At 44.8% G+C, this 18094-nt stretch overlaps 1 protein-coding gene and 1 pseudogene across 6 annotated transcripts in view; both read right to left on the bottom strand.

Moving 5' to 3' along the window:
* Window positions 1-17405, bottom strand: part of LOC149355264 (zinc finger protein 532-like) — a 52376-nt gene extending 34971 nt beyond the window's left edge. For 2 of the 6 annotated variants that reach the window (XM_089583738.1, XM_089583743.1), the window contains exons 1-6: window positions 15853-16333; window positions 13576-13932; window positions 10576-10710; window positions 9800-9934; window positions 8980-9189; window positions 6235-6340 (exon numbers count right to left, since the gene is read on the bottom strand). In XM_089583738.1, the coding sequence (XP_089439864.1) occupies window positions 6235-6340; window positions 8980-9189; window positions 9800-9934; window positions 10576-10710; window positions 13576-13932; window positions 15853-15948 (1039 nt within the window). In that variant the 5' untranslated portion in view covers window positions 15949-16333. Of the gene's footprint in view, window positions 1-6234; window positions 6341-8979; window positions 9190-9799; window positions 9935-10575; window positions 10711-13575; window positions 13933-15852; window positions 16334-16990; window positions 17087-17153; window positions 17185-17276 lie in introns of those variants that run through there. The other 4 variants (XM_089583739.1, XM_089583740.1, XM_089583741.1 and 1 more) reach the window with 4 other exon arrangements.
* LOC149355265 (uncharacterized) lies at window positions 3466-6194 on the bottom strand (annotated as a pseudogene).
* Window positions 17406-18094: the final 689 nt, after the last annotated feature.

The raw sequence follows: 18094 nt of genomic DNA, 5'->3' as shown, positions 1-18094 counted from the left end.
CAAAAGAGTGACGCAAATTTAGGGGTGCGACCATTACGCGGGGTAAATTAAAAAAAAATTTGAGCACCGAAAACGCAAACAAGTCGCAGGCAGACAACCCTTATCACACGGGCGCGCTACCCGCGGTTATCGATCTCGGCGATCTCGGCTTAGGTCTATAACCGAGAAAGTAGAGTGCGAAAAGCCCAAGAGCTGGCCCACTTCAAGAACGTACTTTCTTCGCACTAAATCACGTTCCAGGAGCAACGCATCAAAATATGCAGTGTGTATAGTGCTGCGCGACGGCGCTTTTGCGCGGCCTTCGATCTCGTCCGATAGCGCGACAACAGCGTACACCCCGCGGCGCTCAAGCTACGCATTTTACCGCCGTTACGCTCACGCCGAAAAATGTCCGGTCCCTTCGGAACGCTTGCAGCACCAGATTCCGCGAGCTTACCGCAATGATGCCGCCCGCGAGCGCGGCGGACGACGGCGTTCTCTACTCCCTAGTCGTCGCTAGGCCGAACTTGTTTCGTATCGAAGCCACAGTGGACGGCGCTTTTGAAATGACCAACGCTATAATGAATGCTCTACTTATGGCGCTGCCTTACTCACAACCTCATTGTTTCATATTAAAAGAAATATATACGATCGATTTCAGCGATGCCTTCGCAGCGGAACTGGCCAAGCAGATCGGGTCACTCGCGCTGCAACGGCGGCAGCTGCTGCGCGGCTGCGAACGTAAAACTAGCTAGTATCGCAGTTATTACTCCTACCAGCAACTAGGTACAGGCCCGCGATCCTCAAGGAGGATTCATTTATGACGTTCCCGTATCCCAGGGCTTATTATTTACGAGAATAATAAAGTTTAGCCGGATCACCGCGTCACTTCGTTCGTTGCACCGCAACCGAGAACGGTGGCGAGACTTGCGACAACGGCGAACTATGGTGGCTGTAGGGGGTAGTGTGACGGCCGGGGTGGGAAAGGCTGCTCAGATTAGCGATGAAGACGACAGGTGGCGCTACAGGACGCTGGTGTGCTTTGCGGCGGCGGATTTTGCGCCGATGAAGGCGGAGGATGACGATCGTGTTACGCTTTTATTTGCCCCCTTTGCTTTCGGTCTGCTAAACCATGTGTTTTGTAAATTCTGCATGTACATTCATATTTCCTGTCTTGACTTACGAAGTTTGGAATATCTGCAGGCGTTACATGCTATTTACAGTGTACTTTCTCAGCAGACAGATGTAAGGAGTATTACCAGTATTACGCATTCTCGACACACAACTAAGTGGGTAGCAGAGCGTGTTGCGTGGTTTTCAAATCGAGTAAGAAATGTGGATCATAACAAATAAGGAAAGCTCAACACAACAGAACAATTAACAGGACAAGGTGTGAAGTTTATTTCAAGGAAAAACTGGAAAAAACATAAAAAAACTGCACCAGCCTATTTAACTCTTCTGAGCTTCAGGTGCTTCTGGCGTTCCCTTTGCAGCGCTTTGTCTTTATTTAATGACTTTGTGAAAAAATGCAGCATCGTGATCACAAAACACTGAATAATTTTTGCTGTCAGCTCTTTGCAATGCACCTCACAACTTGCTCAAGGTGTACTGCTCAAAAACTGCACGAAATCATGAATACTGAAAGTGTACAGCTGTTGCGTGGAAAAGAACAGTGTGAAGGCTTCCTCTAGCACAGAAACAAGTCGGGCGAGCTCACTACCTGGGTACAAAAGGCCCCCTTTGTCAAAGCGCTGAGTGTAAGAACTATTGACATCTTGCTCAGCCACGTCTTTGCTGATTGTCAGGGTTGAGGCACATTGTTCACAAGCATATTTCCTTCTGAATTTCCTCGCCACATATCCAGCCATGTAATATATGAGGCGGCTGTCACTCACTTCGACGACATAGCTGCTGTGGAGTGCTTAGACAAGACTTAATCACGCTGCCAGCGCCATCAATATTGCCAACTTCTAGCATGTCTTCTATAATTTCGCACATGCCAATAGTGTAATCACGCTCAGGCCCTGGTGTCTCAAGTAGCGCATTGACAAGCTCTCCTGAGCAGTTCCCGGACTTAGGTGGACGCGCAAGGTTATAGAAGCTCAGGCAATTTACAGTTAACAGAGGGCTGGGATGGGCATTGGTACCACAATATTGTCGGATGATGCCAAACAAATTTTCCAACCTGTCCTGGCTCAGTCTTGATGTTAGCAAGTACTTGAAGCCTAACGACGTCACATAATTGAGAAGGGATAATGAGCTGCAGATGGTCACTCGGAGGCCTTCTGCAGTGCTTTTGCTGATAAAGCCTCCTCCACACCCCTTGGCTGCTGCTTCCCAGTCATTCAAAAAAACAAGGAAAGCCTCAAGGTCAGCAACACGCTGTGATGTTGGTCTCAGTGCCTCACGAGGTGTTCTCGAAGTCATCGTGGATACAAGGCGGCTCATCCGCCTGACAAGCTCCTCGGTAGGTGCCACTGAACTGGTTTCCCGCTGCAAGTGGGCTTTGTAGACGAACATACCATTCAGTACTTCCTCACTGAACAAAGTGAATGCCAAGTTAACCTTCATTTTTTCGAAACAGTTGGGCCGAATGTGCGCCTTAGTTAGGTGTGGCATTGCTTTTAATGTTAGAGAATTATTATCTTTTTCCCATGCACATTCTATGTGCTGAATGCATGCACGGCCGTCTGGGGTTGTGAAGCCTGTAGATACAAATGAATTTCTAACACACTTCACTAAATGAGGGAAGTCAGAGCAGAAGTGCAGCTCCCTTGTGGTGTCCACAGGATGCGTTGTCTTGCATTTGATGTGGCCAGAGGATGCTGAAAGGCAAATTCGTACTGATCACCACCTCGCCTACTATGGCTCTGGCACATATCATCACAACTGCTTACGACATCAATCCAACGAGAAAGCACTAGGTGTGCTGATCATCTATCTCGTATGCATGCGTCTGTATCGCACTAAGAAAATTGTAGTTCCTGCAGTTCCTCACCAGTGATTCCAAATGACTTCCACATACTGCAATTCCATGTTGCTCCGTCACAGGTCACGAAGTCAACGAAAAGGCCGGCCTGTTCTGTCAATATAATTGCTTCAAGTAAAAGCTTTGACAGCATCTCCGCCTTAATGTTGCCTTTCGAGGAAAAGACACCCAAAATTTGTGTCCAGTCACCTGCAAAAGAAAAATGCCACATAGGCAATAGATCGAATATTTTGAAACAAAAATTGCTGCCATTTGTAGAAGACTGATTAAGTATTTTTGGTGTGAGAGGTGTTTTCAAGGCATATTTTGTGTGCTGCAAAAATGGGCATATACACATCTGCGGTACACACTGATAAACGCGAATATAATAGGAATAGACAGTCACACACCTTGAAACGGTTGAAAGAGCATCACCATCCCATGGTCTGCGGTAGTTGTCATTTCATCTTCCGGCGTGAACTTCCCCAGGTCCACGAATCCTTGAACTGCACCTACAACATGTAGACATGTAGTATACAATGACCTAATGACAGCACAAGCAAATGGTAAGCCAGTTATACTTTATACTAGCTCCTAGCGGTCAACTGGTTAAGTGCTGCGCTTACCTGCCGTATTGACGCTGAAGTGCTCGGACAGCTTCATCTCATCAAAGACAATGCCACCATGTCGAGCGTTGATATCCATGTCCCCAGTTTTTAGTGCAAGGGCCTTGAATACACTCTCGTTGAACCCGAAGCCACTCTTGAAATTCTGTATGTAGAGTTGGAGGCATGTCCGGCTTGGCAAGATGAGAATTTTCTGCTTGCGCAGGTGCTCATAAAGCTTTGGACTCCCCATGCGCATCAGCACACATTCCAGGATCCAGTCCTCATATCTCATTCCGCAAGTGGATTTTCTTGCCGCTGCTTTGAAGCAGGTCATAACAGCTTGCTGTTGCTTTGGGGGCAGTGCTTTGATGCGGTCATTGAGAATCTCGGTAGCCGTATTTTTATTCGCTAACCGCATTGCTTCCAGCTCTCTGGTGGTGTTCCTCAGCTTTTTCTGGACGGTTTGCAAATGACGGCGAGTATGTGCATGCTTTTTTAGGCGGTTAGTATGGATTCGACACAACTTTTTTCGTGAGACCTGGTTTTGTACCAACTTTCTCAAATACTTGCAAGGAACGCAAGGACCTTGCCCTTTGCATGTCAGAGTGCAGCTGGTAGCAAAATAGGATGCCCCAAACGCCACATATCGCCTTGTATTTGCCGGCGTCATCCCACTACCTGTACACATTACCAGTGAATGTGTGTGATCAACGACCGCTTGCGCCTCGGCTGACGACGTGACAACGCACTCCGAGTGCAGCTTTCCTCGCACAAAAAAGAGCAAAGTACAGGTCCCACCTGGTTCCTTTGCCGGCGAAACTTTATCAACTTTGGCAGCAGCATGTGTGCGATATTATCTCCACCCCGCTCACAGACACTGATGTAAACAGTGTCTGACTCCGCCGACAAGCGAAGCTTGCTCCAGCAGCCGTCAGGCAAGTTAAGATTTCCGCAAAAATAGTGCAGATCTGCTTCCTGAGAGTCGTCCTGTGCATCTGGAACGGCCACGATAGAATCATCAGCGTCTTGCTGCGTTGGCAGTTGCGCGTCGGCTACCGCGTGCAGTTTCCTTCGTTTCGAAGAGGGTGCTTTTTGTTCGCACAGATTTCTTTCCTTACGTTTGGTCAGGGCTTTCTTTGTGAAGTACTTGGGAGTGTCCGGAAATACCGTGGGAGCAGCGTCGTCTTTGAGATGGGGCCTATCGCGTGGAATGTCGACCACCTTTCTGCCGATCACATGTCGAAAAGTCCTTTCAATAAACTTCTCCTCAAAGTGGCGTTCACACACTACACAGTCTGAAGTGAGCTCCTTGTCGGCCCTCTTGATATTTCGAGCCCACAGTTCTCGTCGCGCTGCAGCAATCGGTGCTCAGAAAAGAGAAGCCTTCACTGGGCAGGATCTAGATCCACTTTTGCACCCCGGTACAAAGCACATTCGTGCTTTTGATGCCATAATGAGCTTTTTCGGTACACTACACCACTCTGTGCATGAGCACGAAATTCCAGCACCAGAGAAACGCGAGAAGATCACACACGGAGCAAAACACGCATCCCACGTGGGAAAGAAAACAAGTGAATACAGCTGCGCCTGGCTTAGCAGCGCATCGTCTGCGTCGTGCCGTGGCACACCAGCCGCACTGCAGCGCCTCTAGCGGCTCCGCGATGTTTTCATCGCGTATCGCGCTCTCCCAAGCAAGGCGCGCCTACGCCCGCCCGTCACACTTCCCCTTACAGCCACCACAGGCGAACCGTGATTCGAGATAACCGCAGTTAAGTTTGGCATCCGCGGTTAAGCATAGCCGCATTTAGACTGCCCGTGTGACCGCAGGTCAACCAACAGGCGGCTGCCGCCGCAATGCTGACAGAGCAAGATGGTAATCTGCACGTGCTGTCTGTCAGACAGATAAGCAAGTACGATCATCGTCGGCTAGACTCAACATCATCGACAAATTGCCGCGGCAAGTTCTGGGTGCGATCATTATACGGGGAATAAAAAAACTGAATTTTGCCAACAAAATTGGGGGGTGCGATCATTACGCGAGTGCGATCATTATGTGAGTAAATACGGTAGCTGATGCGCCTGTGGTGCGTAAATCATGGGCACCTGCGTTTCAACATCACAGGGTACCTATACACTGGAGAACCAATTCAGATCCACTTTCAAGCCTTACTATGTCCTGTACCCACTTCACAAGCTCCACAACAAGCTCACTGCGATGCACACATGGCGTTTTGAGACCATCACCTCCTGCTATGCTTCCTTGTCTGACTTCTGTGAAAACCGTAATAGTGATAATTAACCTAGAGAAGTGACGTTAGCAAGCCAAGATGAAGCTAAGCCTTAACCTCACCAATTTAATTATGTGCAACCGTGCACTGATCATGTTACAACAGTAATAAAATTCTTTTCTTCATTTCCATGAGGCCTCAAACTCTCTCCTTGCATTATATTAGTGGTCATGTTATACAAATGTAAATATGGTACATCTTTGGAAGCAAATAACTTCTCCCCAATTCTGCCTCACCCTTCTGACCTGTGCACACACTTTGGCAGGAAAAGTTAACACATAACTGCACTGAGCAAATGCGCAAGAAAATTTTCATTTTGAAACCTGCTCGAACATCAAAGCCCAAACCCATATCAATCACCAGATGAAGGTGTGTAGAACAAAGAGTTCACCTTTATCGAGCAACAGGGCTGGGCACAGCTGACAGTAGTAGCCCACAATTCGCTCGAAGTGGTGGCAATGCTTGGTGACGTGCTGATGAAACACGGACCATTCATCCTGTCACAAAATAATGAAACCAATCACCAATGTATGTGGCAAGTGCCCCAGCACAGCCAAATGAAGAGTGCATTTGTTTCACGGCTGCTATGAGAAAATGCTGTCATTACAGTCAACACACAAGAAACATATACAGCCCTTGTATAAAGAATGCACCATCAACAGCCATCAACAGCCCTTGCTATACGGGTCTTGTTACGCTGCTCAAGCTCCAAGACTGGGCAATTTTTGTTATTCTTTAGTTTTCTAATGTGAGCAAAGAGCACAGTGCAAGTTCCAGTGAAAAGCACAAAGCCCATGCAAAGCATTGGAATAACCAGAAATTTCTAATAGCTGCTGCACTCACAAGAAAAAGCACAGCATTGGCTAAAATACCACGGTGGCTTTCATACTAGTGACTTCTCGAAAGACTTTATATCCAGAAGTTTGCTAAGCAATTTATCTGAAATCTGCAAATCACCTGTAGTGCACAGAGAGCATAAATATAGGGAAACGTGGAGACATCACTTGGAGGAACACATCTCTGGCGTGCTATTCCATGGTGGCAATGGGAAAAGGGAGGACGATTGAAATGCGCATAATTTTGTGCGGCAGTGCACCACCCTTTGATCCAAAATAACATGGGGATAGACAGCTACGCATGGAGCTGTGTCAATGTGCCAACAAATCAAGCCCCTATTGTAGCCAAAAATTTATATTCGGAAAATATTTTCCTCTGCTAGTATAATCAGATGAGCAAAAAAAAGGTAAAAAAGGACACATCCTTCTTAATTTGGGAAAATTTTCTGAGCCACTGACACCAGCAATGGCAGCACAACTGACCCTAGTAAGGACACTCACCGAATGAACGGCAAGCTTATAATGTTAGACCCAAAGTTCCAAAGGTTTCAAACAGCAAATTTAATATATGTCACAGAAAGTTCACCGACAAACTAAAAGATTTGCTGCCCTTCATCACCACACTAGATAAGGCACTAAAGAAGAAACTCAGTATACCAGAGGGGCCCTGCAGCACTACTTCTGCACCTCAGCTGCACATCAAAGGGTCTTCAAGCATTCCCAAGATCAGTGCAGTAACACTCCTACTATGTGAGCATTTCGAATGCCTTCAAACCAACTGCCATACGACTCAACTGCCAAAATTGCACTGCTACACGAATCTTTTTGACAGCATTCGGTTCAGATTACATTCAAATCGACGGAGGTGCGTGGAGTCATTAGAGATTTTGAAATGCCTTCAAAATGCGAACCCACCCAGCATGAACCAATAGTCATCACCATCGCTTCGCCCCTGTGGCTGTTGATTTTGATATCTCCTGCTCGCTTTTTTCTACTGCCTATTTAGCAAATAGTTTGTGCACTTGCTAAATAAGCACTTGAAGATAGTAGTACAGCACTGAGCATTTGCCGCATGACTGTGATTTTCCAAGTCATGCACCGATGAGGATGACTGCACTCCAGTAGTCTTGTTTACATTGCTATGTACAAATAGCTAGTGCTCGTTTGCATGGCATAAAATGCAATCGCTTATATTAAATAATCCCTTCTCTTTTGTGCTGGCTGTACTGCTGCTTGTTTATGCAGCGCAAAAACTCTGCAGGAAGCGTCGATGTGAGCCTAGGAAACACCTGATAACAGAGTCGCTAACTTCACGTAGGACTGGCACTTCTCGTTAATTGTCCCTGCTTTCTCTAATAAGACCAATGTTTGAATTTAAATCACTTTATAGAGAGGCATGTTCATTGACCAATCAGACTAACTGAAATGGCCTAGTTTGTTGTTCACAAGAGATAGCAATGACTGCTGCTGGCCGCCTAAAGCATTGCTCAGTAGCCTGGGCCACACTGGAGCTTCCCACTAATTTTACGCGCATCCTGCTATGTTAGCAATAGTTGATTGCATGCCACTGTTGCCAAAACTATAGTCTATGGCCATTTGCATTCTCTAAAAGTTGCGAATTCGCTCGCCACAATCGCCAAAACTACACACATGAGCCCTGCGGGCTCACTTGGCCTACATGTCGCAAAAGAGGGCCATCGTCGCTGAAAATTTAATAATTTGGCAAGAGTTTATTGCTGGCAAGTATTGAAGATTGCACATGTGGCCCTTACACGAGCATATACGGTATTTCATAAGAGAGTAATATATTAAGAAATATAATACTATTAAAGGAAACTTTCATGCTAATTTTCACAAGACTTTTATCTCTGATGTCAACTACAAGATGCTAACTAGCCAGGAGCCCGTGAAAATGTATGAAGTGGCATTACAAGCTTGATGTGCTGGGAACCGCAATTTTGAAAAATCTGCAAACTACAGCTTTATACAGAGCACTTCAACAGGTTGAAACCTTTCCTCTAATGACCACTAGGAAGTCCTCTACTGATTCTGCTCATTAAAATGTAGCAACCAAATTGCACAAGCTTTTTCTTTTCTTATTTTCCCTTTGGGTAATGGACAGTATGACCGTGTCCAAAGATCACAGTGGGTTTAGTCCTCACGTTTGAAGTGCCACAGAAAATGCAATGCTCCCATCTACAGGAGTGTCGAGAATGACTGGCTTCTCTTTTACAGACAGTCACAGCATTCGCAGATGTCGTTCACTTCAGGTGTTGACGAAATGGCCCAATGGGTTTTACCTCACAGCGCAGGCCACACTCGGGGCAGACAAAGGGCCGTCGCTGGGAGTGGAGCCGCCGATGTGCCCGCAAGGCACATTCAGAAGTGCACACCATTGGACAGTTGGTGCAGCGAATGAGGTTTCCTCGCGATGGGTGGAAGTGGTCCTCTCGGCTGGCCTCGTCATCGAGGTTGACGTAGCACTCCGAGCAAACCACACTCTGCAGCACCTGCAGTGGCACAGGAAGAAAAAAAAAACGTAGGAATAATTTCCTCATATAACACAAGCAAATACAAATGAATCGGTGGATGCCTGTAGGTGAAACAAATCAGCTCTGACTACAAAAGCATGACTGCTTTTGAGATAACCATACTCATCCAACTGTAAAATCTGCTTAGAATCATTGTTTGAGATGTCAAAACTTCAGTTCCAAGGGTGTACAAAAGATGCCATAGTAACCATTTTAAAATGAGCCCCATTAAGCTGAATCATACTACATGGCAATGATGCAGCATGTCATGTAATGCTCTGACAACTTGTAAAGTCACAGGCATACCTGCAGCAGTGAGCCACATGTGATGCAATTTGGGGCTCGTGCAAAATATAATATACAACCCAGAGCTAGACTCCTCTGGATTTGCCATTGCACAGAATCAATCTCTGCAGATAATTTGTTTTATATCATGGTTTCAAGACACTATGATATGCTTGAATCTGCCAAGAAATTTCAGCTTTCAAAAGAAAAGGAAGGAGAGAGAAGAAAAATAAGCAACAATGAATCTGCCTCGAGAAACCCAACTAGCCTTTCCAAGAACGGACAACTGTGAAATGCAACTCGCCTTTTCAAGAACGGTCATGGGTACATCAGTCTGCGATGCTTCACCGTCGACTTCATCGGAGAGTTCAACAGGAACCAACGTTTCGCCGGGTGGCAGAGCAGACACAGTGGCATTACTGGCAGCAATTCTGCAACCCTGCGAGAAGAGATCCAAGGGTCATTACATGAGACAACAGTCGACTTTAATGCACAATATGTTATAGTGGAAAAGAAAACATTGCATCTAATTGGCAATTTTCACGAACTATAGGCAGCGTTGCAGTCGAGCCAAGATAGCAACCGTAAAGAGTAGTCTGTCTATGATCAGTCTGAGTGCATCAACCAAGTTTCCTTGATTGCATGATTCAGTCATTCTTTTCCATTGAAAGTGAGCAACTAGTTTTAGTTAAACACTTTGTATTAGTTGGTGTAAAGCAGAGAAGCAATCTCAAACTGGAGATTGCCAACGTGTATATGCGAACATCTGCTGTGCAAACAGAACCGCACATGATCGTCATCCGCTTCCAGGATGTTCAAAGCAAGGTCAAGTGCACTAACACAAAGTTCCTACACAGTGGGAAAGTAATAAAAATGTAAGCACGCTCAATTTTATTGCTACATTGTTACACGTAAGTTTATATCATGGTTTCAAGACACTATGATACGCTTGAATCTGCCAAGAAATTTCAGCTTTCAAAAGAAAAGGAAGGAGAGAGAAGAAAAAGAAGCAACAATGAATCTGCCTCGAGAAACCCAACTAGCATTTCCAAGAACGGACAACTGTGAAATGCAACTCGCCTTTTCAAGAACGGTCATGGGTACATCAGTCTGCGATGCTTCACCGTCGACTTCATCGGAGAGTTCAACAGGAACCAACGTTTCGCTGGGTGGCAGAGCAGACACAGTGGCATTACTGGCAGCAATTCTGCAACCCTGCGAGAAGAGATCCAAGGGTCATTACATGAGACAACAGTCGACTTTAATGCACAATATGTTATAGTGGAAAAGAAAACATTGCATCTAATTGGCAATTTTCACGAACTATAGGCAGCGTTGCAGTCGAGCCAAGATAGCAACCGTAAAGAGTAGTCTGTCTATGATCAGTCTGAGTGCATCAACCAAGTTTCCTTGATTGCATGATTCAGTCATTCTTTTCCATTGAAAGTGAGCAACTAGTTTTAGTTAAACACTTTGTATTAGTTGGTGTAAAGCAGAGAAGCAATCTCAAACTGGAGATCACCAACGTGTATATGCGAACATCTGCTTTGCAAACGGAACCGCACATGATCGTCATCCGCTTCCAGGATGTTCAAAGCAAGGTCAAGTGCACTAACACAAAGTTTCTACACAGTGGGAAGTAAGAAAAATGTAAGCACGCTCAATTTTATTGCTACATTGTTACACGTAAGTAAGGATTTCTGAAATTATTGCACACTGCTGAAAGCTAAAACAGTCCGCGACGCTTTTGATCGCGGTTTGCTTGGATTTTTTTTTTATGGGGTTCGCTTTTGATCGTGGTGTGCTATGATTTTTTTTCATGGGGTTTAACATCCCAAAGCTATCGGGCTATGAGGGACACTGCAGTGTAGGGCTCCAGATATTTTTGACTACCTGGGGTTCTTTAATGTGCACTTAGATCACACAGTACATGGACCTCTAGCATTTCGCCTCCATCGAAATGTGACTGCCGCGGCCGGGATCAGACCGACGCCTTTTGGGTCAGTAGCCGAGCACCTAACCACTGAGCCATCGCAGCATTTTAAATCAATACTCAGATACTTAAGCATTTTTATGAACAAAAGTCTAAAGTGGAATCCTGTGCCTAAATATGCACTTGCATAATGCAGCAATACATTGGTCCACGTGACCTAGCTATTGTCAAATGCCATGCTTTTTTTAAAATAAACGATTATTTGTCATATTTATACACGTTTGTGGGCATTACTGAGTTTTTTGATAAAAGGGAAGTTTGTGCTCAGATGTAGCAATGGTGACAAGTGGACTGGCAGAATGGTGGAGGTCAGATGCAGGATGCAACAATGGTTTTATTTGCATGCAAGTCTCCATATAATGCATTACTGACAGAGGGTTATGAAGCATAGTCATATTGTTAAAAGTGGTGCAGCAGGGCACTGTACATCAAAGCACATTCAACCATGTGAAAATCACGCTGCTCAGTATGAAATGATCTTGCAGTTTACACACACTTTCCATTAGCTGCCCACTTTACTAGCTCACATTTGTCACAACTGTGAAAATCACACAGCTCAGTTAAAAAAAAAAAGTTGATCTTGCCGTTCACACATATTTTCCATTATCTGCTCATTTTATAGCATACAACTGGCAAGACTTTTAACAATCAGTGCTAACAGCACTTCTACTAATGAACGATAGATAAGACATAACTGTATCAAAAAGTTCTTGCTTAAAAATTTTTTCTTGAAATCGATTCCTCACTGAAAAAAATTGAAAGACAGGATAAATAAAGAGGTAGCCTGATACAGTGCAGATGGCGGAAACAAAAATTTCTTGCTATAAATCTTAATGAGTACTGTGCCTTTTAGCGATATATACATCACCAGTGCAGCCTCAATATTCAAGCTGCAGCCCTCTGCAAACAAGCCATTAAAGTAAGGACAAAATGTGCAACTTAAGAGAAGAGGGTGGGCTCACGGGCTGGTTGGTCATTCATAATAATTTCAACAGCGAATGCTACATAAGACACAAGGACACAAGTCAGCGCTCGTGTGTGTGTTTCCTCGTCTTGTGTCCTTGTGTAGCATGCGCTGTTGAAATTATTAAGAGAAGAAGCAGCATTTTTTTCAATAATGCCTAACAAATGAAATAACTTGCAAAGACAAATAACCAATTAATCTAGAGCCTCAAGGCTAAAAGCGCGTTTTCTAAGCAGTAAAAATGTACCAGGCTGATGCTTCATACGTGGCGCTTTTCAAATGATCTTGCTTCAAGGCAGCTACGGTAAGCATTCAAAGCATCACGGAAATTGTAACTCACTATCTAGATAATTTTCTTAGAAAATTGTTTTTCAGATCTAAGATTATGAGCACGAAAAAGACCATAGCACCACCTTAATAATTAAGCCCAACTGATGCCATCCCCATTTCCAACTGTTGTGTGGCAAACTTGGCCAAAGCTATGTCACCGGCCCTACAAGATCATCATATTGTCAGTATTAAGATAAATCTAGTTTCCTTATGCTTTATGAACTCCTCTTCAGAAATGTATTTGCGGCAAAGGAATAAAAAACACTTTTTGTTCTTGCCTACACCACACTGTTCAAACAGTCACCAACAGATCATTTTCTTTTCATGACACAGGAGGCTGCATAGCTCGAATCCAAGAAAACAGTGCTAAAAAAATACATATGTTTCAGAGGCTTTCCATCCATCTTAGCTGGTCGCTGATAATAATGAGGCATGTGCACTGAAAAAAAGTATTGCAAATTGCTCCACATGGGTTATTGCATATACTGAACTTCATAATTTTGTCTTTGTCTTCAACTTTAAGAATACATATGCTTCTGATATCTCAAATGAAAATCCATGGACCTGAGTAGATTGCAACAAACTTGTGCCACCTACGTTCATCTGTACACTGCAACTCTTGAAAATGCATTGATGCTGGAACTCTAGGCCTGAAATATGGTATCTGAATGACTGAAATGACAGTGCTACAAAAAGGGCAGCTGGTAAAGCTTTGGCCAGCCTTTTTCTGCCCCCTAGCATTCAAAACAGTGAAATCCACAGCCTCTAACTTCAAGCAAACATTGTGACGCACCTGTGCTCGCATGATGAGGGTGCAACGGTTGAATGCCAAGTGACAGGAGCCACACTTTTGGCACGGCAACCGTGCCAGGAATGAACGACGAGACAGGTGGCGCTGAAGGCTCCGTGAGGAGGCGTAGCAGTCAGCACAGATGGGACATTCAAAGCTGGTCCCTTCACGCCCCTCAGGTGGATCCTTGCGCACACTCTGTGCAGCAGGCTCCGACAGCTCAGCATCTTTAGATTTTGGAGCGACATACCTCGGATGTGGGTCAGCAGACCACTCACGCAGGAAATCGTCTAATGTGATGTGAATCCCGTTTTCCAGGGAACCCTCTCCATCAACCACGGAAGCCAGGTGCACTCCTCTCTGCAGAAAACAATCATCACTATTTCTTAGACCCTTAAAGACCCAAAGGACACTACATAAGGGGAACAGAAATCATAGGAGGTCGACACAAAATGTCACTAACTACAAGTTCAAAGCAACACATTCAAGGTGTCTGGATGTTCCATGGCTCCATCATGGCTCTGCTATGTTGTCATCTATGCCAGCGCTATTTTGATGTTTGTCGTCTTACTAACACACTCATCTACTGCTGTCAAAGGATCATGAATATGGCCACTGAAAATATTGCGATTTACTGCTCTCGTGAAAGCGCGTACCTACTTTTCCTTGGTAGCCAGGGGCTTGGCACAAGCACAAAGCTGCTGTACATCTTTAACAAAAAGTGCCATCATCACTGTCATTTTCTTAGAATCTACACTGTTATATTAAAGGGCCATCATGGCCTCCTTTAGTCACAGTATCACCATGCATGCAAATAACTTGTTTAGTGTCAGTTCCAGTTCTGCTGGAGTGCAATATGCTGCAAATGACAGGAGCTTATATTCAGAACTCTTTGCGGCCAGCCCGGTAGAATCATCTCATGTCTGACATGTGAAATGAATGCAGAGAATTGCTACGACTCCCAATTACGTAGTTGCTCTAGTATGGGTACAGTGAATGTGCAGTTCCATTTGCTCATTTTGCAAGTACGGGTGCTTTAAATATTTTAAAACGTGCTACATAACGACTTTTTATGACAGGTAAAAGTCAAAAGCAATGCAACTGAGATCCTCAAAGCAGTGTTGAGTCATGATGTGGACACTAAAGTCCTGACAAAAATTGCATAACTAATCATGTGGGAAGCTAAATTTTTTTTATGTGTGCAACCATTGCATGTTCCTAACAATCTGAGGTTCTGAATGTTTTCCACCGACCAGGGGTTATGCTTGCTGTATACACCTCTCCCTCTCTGCAAGAGAGGCGGTGTCAGTAAGGAGTGGCCTAGTGGCCAAAAATGCCTTCTTTAACCTTGCATGTCTTGGAGGTGTCCTCACACATTTCTCCATTGCTCACCTTCAGGTGACCACGGCTGTCACAGCACTTTTGTCCCATGTTACTAGCGACCAGATGTTTTACCCACCAGAACAGCCACATGTGCACCGGTGAGAGCCCAGAAGAGGTCTATTACATCTCCTATCGAAGTACATTTCCTCTTCTTGATTTCAGCTATGACACCGTTAGCATGAGTTAGTTCCCTAATCCTCTATGACTTCTTTCTGTTGCTTAGCTTTACCTCTATCGTTTTCCTTGTCACAGCTCGCTGCGCTACCAACTTATTCAATGCTGTTTCGTCAGCCCCCCATGTTTCAGCCCTACAGGTGAGTACTGGCAGTATACAACTGCCACATATTTCTTCTTTGAATAATCATGTTTTCGTTGATAACCTGGCAATGCCTGTAAAATGCACAATGCCCCATTCTTATTCTTTTGGCTGTCTTTTTCTCGTGGTTTGGATCTGTGATCCCTATTTGGCCAAGGCAGACTTACTTCCTCAGAATCTCCACTACCTTAACACCTAAGTGTTGACCCCTTCCCAGACTGCTGAACATTATTTTCTTCAGAGTAATTTTTAGGCCTAGCATTGTACTTTGCGCGTTTAGGTATTCACTTGAGTGTTACAACTCCTCCCTTAAGTTGTTTACCAGAAAATCATCAGTTCCTAAAGTGTTGTCCATTAATTATTATAGTGAACTCGTCCTAATTTGAGTCTGTCTTTCGTAAGCAAGCATGGAGTAAATAACAGCGAATAGGTAATATCCCCTCATCCGACAGCCTTTTTGATTAGTATTCTATTGGTATTCTTCGGCATGGCATATGCAGCTGCCAAATGACAGCGTGACATCGTACGATACTGAAGGGTGTCAAAGGGAGCAACAGGTAAATTTTTCATTCGTTACTAACCTTGCGCCCGAAGGTACTCAATTGGGGGCTCGGCCTTGAGGCACTTGCAACTTTTGCAGCGCTGTTGCTCGTCTTGGCTGCAGCCGAACCACTCATGCTTCTTCCACAGTATTCGGTTACGCACGCAGTCACATGAGCTAAGTCAAGTGCTTGCTCGACTACAGATTATGTACAGAACGCAGCAGTCAGGTGAGGGGCACAGCAAAGTACCAGCCGCGTCAGCAACAGGTCGTGCAGGGAGCTTGCCAAAAATTAAAGAGCTGAGAGAGATCGGGAAGCCGCCAACAAGGTACCGAAGGTACTACCGTTTGCAGCAGGGCAGCTGCTGCCAGATGTAATGAAAGCTTGAAGCGATCGTGCGCTCTGAGTAAATCGAGAAATGGGCACGCCACATTTGTACACTAGCGGTTCTGAACCTGACCACTAAAATGGGCGTCACTGCAAACTACGAACATGCTTTGAAACACGACCACAACTCTTTAACGCGTGAGCCACTGAGCACGTTCCACCACTGAAAGGTTGGGCCTGACTGTGTGGTTGTTCTCTTGTTAACAAGCTAGATGCCAATCACCTGGGCATGTGTGCGTATGTTTGTACAAGAAAAGAAACATTAACCTGGTCAAGTACAGAAAAACAACATTTTTCTTTTTTTTTTAAATAACACATGCACGTATTTACACTTTTCCTTTGCAATAAATAGCTGGGAACCATTTTCTTTTTTCTTTTTTTACTTTCACAGTGCGAAGCAAACGTAAAGGCGAAAGACACCTTGGCCCCTCCTCCATGCGCTCCTCCAACCATATCTCCAACACCGTCAGCACATGCGCACTGAGCTCATCTTTTCACAATCCATCGTCGCAACTGTGCAAGCTGCGTTGTTGTGTACTACTCTGCCAATCTAGTCAAGCATTCTACCGGTGCTGACTGCTGATCTTGCTGCTCCCACCGTCCACCTCGAGGGCAGATTTTGCCAAGGGCTAGCTAGGCCGGCAAGATTCCATTCAAAGGAGACGAGCCTCTTCGCGACTTGTGTTGTGATTTGCACCGCAAAAGATGCCAAAAATGGCCGCCGTTTAGAGCACTTCTACGTCGACGTTAAAAGGGTTAGAAATAAACACGTCACCGAAAACGAGCGAACCTGTCCTTCCATTGTAGCTCCACCGGCGACTTCCGCAGTGGCTGCGTAGGAGGACGGTAAGGGATGCTTCGCTACCCCAGCAAGTGAAGGTGTTTACTAAATGACAGAAATGAAGGCATAATGTGTTATTCAATGGACAGCCAGATTCAATGACGTCGCTCACCTTTTGCTGCTCGCCGCGAGGCGCCTGATTACTGTAAAAGAAAAAGAAAAGGAGAATAAGAAGAAGAAGAAGCGAAACTATGGTGAAGAAGAAACTCAAAAAGCTAACAGAATATGACATTACATGTTATACTTTTGTGCCGTCTCTCTCTTTACCATAGTCTGGAGGGAAAGCTGGAGGCGCTGCCCTTATTCAGTCACCATGGACGCTCAAAGCATCATGGGGCGGTGAGCTACTTGTTGCCAACGTTTTTAGATCCCTAAAGACGTTGCTTGTTGCGGAATAGTCGTAGTTTTTCGGGAACACGGAGTGGCACTACTAAGAAGTTTCATTCCGAAAACGTTGTTCGTGCGTGCGCAGACGACTTTCGCGCGAACGCAGTGTTCAAAATTCATAGTAGTGAAAACTCTTAGACACACGACGCCAATAAAAGGTTTCACTTTTCCGAAATGCCATTAAAAAACCTCTTAAAGTATCTAAGCAACAACATTTTTTTTTTAAACATATTTACTTTCAAAAATGCGTCTGTTAATTACGAAATATTAGCTTTTGTAGTGTTCATTATTTGGCCAATAGGAAAGCTAGCCATCTCATATTTTGGGCAATCTTTGCATTTACATGCTTTTCTGCTCTTTTGTTGCAATCTACAGGCAGGATATTGAATATTAGGACATTCGTAGTTATCTAACAGCTTTATTTTTCTATTATTTTTTGGCCAAAAGTTGTAGTTCTGCAGTCGGTAGCTCACCGCCCCATGTAGAGTTACTGTATATGCTTTGGTAGCATATACAGTAACTCTAGCCACATGATGCTTTGAGCGCCACGAGGGGTCCAAACTCCCATAGACGGGCTGTCAGCTTTCCCTCTAGGTAATAGAATATGCGGTAGTGTGTTCAGGGAGGACTCGCGGCTGTCGCTGTTGATGTCGAAAGCCACGAGAC

This window comes from Amblyomma mixtum, chromosome 3 (assembly GCF_055824585.1).
Source record: "Amblyomma mixtum isolate Tamu chromosome 3, ASM5582458v1, whole genome shotgun sequence".
NCBI lineage: Eukaryota > Metazoa > Arthropoda > Arachnida > Ixodida > Ixodidae > Amblyomma > Amblyomma mixtum.
This window is presented reverse-complemented; position numbering and strand designations above follow the sequence as displayed.